General features: G+C 39.3%; 1 protein-coding gene across 1 annotated transcript in view; it reads left to right on the top strand.

Moving 5' to 3' along the window:
* LOC106875853 (phosducin-like protein 3) overlaps positions 1–5,890 on the top strand; it is a gene marked incomplete at its 5' end in the record, with an annotated part of 11,224 nt that extends 5,334 nt beyond the window's left edge. Inside the window, 2 exons of the mRNA XM_014924147.2 lie at positions 692–900; positions 5,096–5,890. Coding sequence (XP_014779633.2) covers positions 692–900; positions 5,096–5,241 — 355 coding nt within the window. The remainder of the gene's footprint in view (positions 1–691; positions 901–5,095) is intronic.
* Positions 5,891–6,490: the final 600 nt, after the last annotated feature.

The following is a 6,490-nucleotide window of genomic DNA, read 5'->3' as shown; positions in this document are numbered from 1 at the left end:
TCGCCACCATCCCCTGCCAGAGCCTCGTGGAGCTTTAGGTGTTTTTGCTCAATAAACACTCAGAATGCCTGGTCTGGGAATCGAAACCGCGATCCTACGACTGTGAGTCTGATGCCCTAACTACTGGGCCATTGCGCCTCCACTGTGCTAGTGCCACATAAAAAGTATTGAGTCCACTCTGCAGAGTGGTTGGTGTTAGGAAGGACATCCAGCTGTAAAAACCCTGCCAAAACAGACACAATAGCCTAGGGTAGTTTTTCTACCTGGCTGGCTCCTGTCAATCGTTCTACCCATTCATGGAAGACAGACATTAAACAATGATGATGATGATGATAGTTTTAGTCATTAGATTGTGGTCATGCTGGAGCACTGCTCTGAAGAAGTTTTAGTTGAATAAATCATCCCCAGTACTTATTTTTTGTAAGCCTGGTACTTATTCTGTTAGTCATTTTTGCCAAACCGCTAAGTTACAGAGATGTAAACATACCAGCACCATTTGTCAAGTGGTGATGGGTCACACACACACATATATATGAGGGAGAGAGAGAAATGGTGAGCAGGTAAATTATGAATGGCATGAAAGTTGCTACATAAGCACATTTGATGAAGAAAAAATATAGTCCTACATAAATCTTTACAACTGTTTCAAAAATTTTCTACAATAATTTGTTTTTTGTTCTTGTTGTTGTAGTATTCCATTGTGTTCGCTCATAAACCAACATTTAACTGGCCTTGCACGTAAGTTCCCACAGACGAAATTCATCAAGAGCATATCGTCAGTCTGTATTCCAAATTACCCCGACAAAAATTTACCCACCATCTTTGTATACTTCGAAGGAAATATAAAGAAGCAGTTTGTTGGTCCATTTGCCTTTGGCGGAATGAAACTAACAATAGATGGTAAGTAACACTTATAATCTCCAAACACTCTTTTGGATTTTCTTGGTTTGAAATCGAAATCGAACTAAATTCGACGACTGGCACCCATGCCAACATCGTCTCTTTTATTGGACACGAAACTCGGCTTGCAAGGACTTGTTAGGACAAGCGAAAGCGAAATCATGATGGCACCTGTGTCCAGCGTCGTCTTCCTGGCACTTGTGCCAGTGGCACGTGTAAAGACATTCGAGCGAGATCGTTGCCAGTGCCGATGGACTGGCCTTCGTGCCGGTGGCACGTAAAAGCACCCACTACACTCTCGGAGTGGTTGGTGTTAGGAAGGGCATCCAGCTGTAGGAACTCTGCCAAATCAGATTGGAGCCTGGTGTAGCCATCTGGTTCATCAGTCCTCAGTCAAGCCATCCAACCCATGCCAGCATGGACAACGGATGTTAAATGATGATGATCATTAATCTTGTTGAGGTCAGGTTTGATTATAAGCTCCTATTTTGACATGTGAATAGGTATCAACAATCCAGGACTTTTGTATGAAAAGATGTAATGATCCTCTTTGCTGCAATGGCCTGAGCAATTTTTGTTGTTTTGTTGCATTTTTCTTTTCTTTCTTTTTTTTTCTTTTTTTTCTCTTTTGAAAGGCACAAACATGGCTCTGTAGTTAAGGAGTTTGCTTCCCAACCACATAGTTATAGATTGAGTACCATTTCATGGTCCTTTGGGCAAATGTCTTCTATTATGATCCCAGATCCAGTGTTGTGTGGGTGTGGGTGTTGATAGCTCTTTGTCTTGACACCATGTGATTGTTGTAAATAAGTGTCACTGTTATATGAGTGGTGTCCTTTATTTCCAATTTTCTATGTAAATATGTCCATGGCTGGATACAGAAAATAGTAAAAATAGGAAGGGCGTCTGGCTGTAGAAAATCGGCCTCAACAAATTCCATCTAACCCATGCAAACATGGAAAAGTGGACGTTAAAACAATGGTGATTATGATAGAAGGCTAGCAGTTGCCCAGGTTTATCCTTTGTACAGATTTGATGTTATCCAAAGAAAATGCAAGGTGCAGTGCAGCTTGGCACCAGTGTCATCATAGACGTTATCATTACAATGCAAATGGCCAAACAGATTACCCCAAGGTATCTTACCTTGCACTGTAACAATTCTACCCTATTGCTACTCCAGAGTGGTACTTCATCAACTTCAAAGGAATATAAGGCAAAATTAGCTTTGGCAAGAATTGAATTTAGATCACTGGATACCAGAAAAAAATGCCACAAGGCATTTTATCCAGTGCTCTAATTACTCTGCCACTTTGTACCAGTAATATGCTGGATCAATCAGTTATGCTTCTGTTATGAGAATGAATTGGACTAGTAAAAACAGTTTGCAGTTACCTCCCTTCTCATTCTCTTCATCCTAACCCTTTCGTTACTAGGAAACGTTGAAAAAGGATTTACTTGTCAAGCCAATGTATTCGTTCGACTTGCTGCTAACTCTCCTGATTAAATCCCATTGCTTTGGAAAAGGTTCCCTGGACATAGGTAGAAGATGAAATGATCACACCTGGAATACCTTTGATTGCGTCTGCTCTCTCAGATACATAACCAAAGCTGTTCAGGTGCTAAACAATCACAACACAATAACTGCAGTTATGTTTTTCTTTCTGATAAGCAATTCAAAAATATTTAAAAACAAAAACCTTCAACCTTTGAAAATGTTATAGGTTACGACCTCTCATGACCTTTCAGAACAAAGACACTTAATCCAAATTACATTCAACTTAACTTTTTTTTTAGTTTTGTTTTTTTCTTTTACATTCTGGGCTCAACCTGCCACCTTCGATCTTTCTTTTCTTCCTTTTCCTCTTAATCTGGTGAGATAAAGTAGGCGTTAAGTACTGGGGTCAATTTATACTCCTTCAAAAATTTGTTGCATATATTAGAAGTGATTACATACAAGAGGGTACTGAAAAGTTTCTGGTTTTAAGGGTATTGTGAAAGGCCCAGTTGGAGGCCCAACTTTCCAAGTTTCTTTTATAAGGCTTAGAAAAACTGAAGGACCACTGCAATAAATGTGTGAATCTGAGAGAGGAATATGTTGAATGAAATCATAATTAAATGATCTTCCTGTATTTTACCCAAAGTCAGGAACTTTTCAGCACCCCCTTGTATATATGTGCATATATATATATATATATATATATATACAAACATACATGGAGTGGTTGGACTACACTCTCGGAGTGGTTGGACTACACTCTCGGAGTGGTTTTACTACACTCTCAGAGTGGTTGGCATTAGGAAGGGCATCCAGCTGTAGAAACTCTGCCAGATCAGATTGGAGCCTGGTGCGACCATCTGGTTCGCCAGTCCTCAGTCAAACCGTCCAACCCATGCTACCATGGAAAGCGGATGTTAAACGATGATGATGATGATGATATATATATATATATATATATATATGGGGCTGGCCAGATTGGAGCAATATCGAGAATAACCAGCCGAAATTGCAAGGATAATCTGGATCTTGACTGAAGAGAGAAAACTCCGAATGACCTGTCGGTGTTTTCTTTGTATTGTTTATCTGGATGTTTTGTCCCTTTCTTGTATCACCTAACTGTCTTGATGTTTTGCATTCTTGTCCCATTCTGTATTATTTATATATATATATATATATATATATATATATACGAGCAGGTGCTGTAAAGTTCCTGACATTAAGGGTATTGCGAAAGGTCTGGTTGGAGGCCCAACATTCTGAGTTCTTTTTACAGGGTTTACAAAAACAGAAGGACCACTGCAATAAGTGTATGGATCTGAGAGGGGAATATGTTAAGTATAATCATAATTAACTGTTCCTCCTGCATTTTCTTTTACCCAAATCCAGATACTTTTCAAAAAAATGCAGACATGGCTGTGTGGTTGAGAAGCTTACTTTGCCGCCATGTTCTTTAACAAGTGCCTTTTACTGTGGCCCCCAGATGAGTGGGCAGAAAGGGAAGATAGAAACCCATCATAAATGCATGTTCGTGTGTGCATGCATGGATGTGTGTTTCTGTTTCCTGTCTCTCAACGCCTTAGTATTCACATTACTCTGCTAAATGTAATACTTATTTATTCACACTGCTTTCAACTAATGATCTTGTAGTGTTGAGATTTTGATGATGTGATTGTAAATTTTCAAAATGACATTGTAGGGTAGATGTGAGAGGCAGGATCTGGTCAGTTTGAACATAAAGCAGGTAGAATATTTGGGCTGGATATGGCCTGATTAAATGCTAAAGGGTTAAACTTGCATGCTAATTGTAAAGAAACATTGCCATCATGTAGGTGGTGCTATTTGTTCACAATTGTTTCGAAAGCATTTATACTGAGAAGTAATGTTTATCGCCACCTGAACATGTGTGTTGTCTAAGAACAAACGATAGTGCTATTTCAACCCCAGGAGGACGCTCCCTCCAGCTAGTTATACACCACAGTTCACATCCAATATATATTGCAAGCGGGAGAGAGAATTCCCTACTATTCCAGTTCCAAGACCACCAGACTGCGTGGTTTGGACCTTATTGTGGTCTGGATATGTCTGGAAAATATTGTATTACTTGGCCGTTGATCGTTACTAACGTTGCCTCCCTGGCACTTGTGCCAGTGGCACGTGAAAAGACATTCAAGCGAGATTGTTGCCAGTGCCAATGGACTGGCTCCTGTGCAGGTGGCACGTAAAATACACCATTTCGAGCGTAGCCGTCACCAGTACCGCCTGGTTGGCCCTCGTGCCGGTGGCACGTAAAAGCACCCACTACACTCTCGGAGTGGTTGACGTTAGGAAGGGCATCTAGCTGTAGAAACTCTGCCAAATCAGACTGGAGCCTGGTGTTGCCATCTGGTTTCACCAGTCCTCAGTCAAATCATCCAACCCATGCTAGCATGGAAAGCGGACGTTAAATGACGACGATGATGATGATGATTGGAAACAGATGAGGGTTTACTGACAAGAAGAGCATCCGGTTTTAGAAATTTGCCTTAACAAATCCCCTCTGATACATGCAAGTATGAAAAATAGACCCTAAAATGATTATGGTAATAATGATGACAATGAAAATGTGTTGTGTGCATGTATGGGTTTTTTTGTTTTGTTTTGAGTTTTTTTTTTTTTTATATATATTTTTTTTATTTATTTGTATTTTTATCTTTCCAGATTTTGAATGGATGCTTTCTGAAGTTGGTGCAGTTAAAACTACATTAGAATGTTGTCCTAAAAAAGACGGAATAAGAGATGTAATGGACATGGCTGTTAAGAACAGCAAAATCACTGACGACAGTGATGACGAAGACGATTGGTAAGATTTCTTTTCACCAAGTGAACAAATACAGTCTGGAACATCTGAACATCAACACCTACAGGCTCTATATTCTATTCCAAGCTGAAAGATCCTGTTGCTCTCATTTTGGGACTTTGCCATTTACCAGAATTTCCCTACAGTTCAACAACCTTCATTTATTCTCCGCTTCAGCTGAGATCACATTTCTCCTTTGACCAAGACTAGCGGATTCTATTTGACTCAGTCTGTGTACCAAGGAAAACTAGTAACATTCTCACTTGTTGACTGAGTGCTTGACATTTATAAAGAATAACCAAACAGTAATACTAAAGATTATGTTTTTGAGATATAATATATAAAACAATAAAAGTACATATTAGTACAAAAACATTAATTTATTTATTTATTTAAGGTAAATCACAGTGGTTGTAAGGTTAGAATATCGACTGCAAACCAACCAACAGGTTGCTGTTTCCAAGCTCTGCTGTCACAGCTGTTGTATCCATGCTTCAAAGCAAGCACCACATAACCCTGCTTGACTGATCATGAACTCTTACTTCGCTCCATGCTCTACTGGTGCATAGTTAACGTTATAAGAACAACCTGCTACAAAAGTAAAATGGTCGCGCCATACTATGCTAGCATTTAAAAAAAGAAAAATATGAACAAAATTTAATTTATGCTGACGAAAAAGACAATTAATACGAAACCAAATATGATTTAAAATGTCGTAATGATAACTTGGAAAAATTGAGATAAAATATTACCAAGAAAAAAATATGCTTTTTGTTTTATTTCCTCCGCCTTAGCAAAGGTGGAGGTATTGTTTTCAGTCGTGTTTGTTTGTTTGTACACAATGTAATTCTCCAGAGAACTACGTTGCATAGAAACAATTGTAGTGATTGAAAATAAATGTTTAACCGTACTCCTTGTTGATTCAATTTTCAGCGGCTGTGTGGTAAGTAGCTTGCTTACCAACCACATGGTTCCAGGATCAGTCCCATTGCATGGCACCTTGGGCAAGTGTCTTCTACTATAGCCTCAGGCCAACCAAAGCCTTGTGAGTGGATTTGGTAGACAGAAACTGAAAGAAGCCTGTCATATACATGTATGTGTGTATATATGTTTGTGTGTCTGTGTTTGGCCCCCCACCATCACTTGACAACTGATGCTGGTGTATTTATGTCCCCGTAATTTAGCGGTTCAGAAAAAGAGACTGATAGAATAAGTACTAGGCTTACAAAGAATAAGTCCCGGGGTCGATTTGATTG

The sequence above is a fragment of the Octopus bimaculoides genome, chromosome 3 (assembly GCF_001194135.2).
Source record: "Octopus bimaculoides isolate UCB-OBI-ISO-001 chromosome 3, ASM119413v2, whole genome shotgun sequence".
Taxonomy (NCBI): Eukaryota; Metazoa; Mollusca; class Cephalopoda; order Octopoda; family Octopodidae; genus Octopus; species Octopus bimaculoides.
Note: the sequence above shows the minus strand (reverse complement) of the source record. Positions and strands in the feature narration are given on the sequence as shown.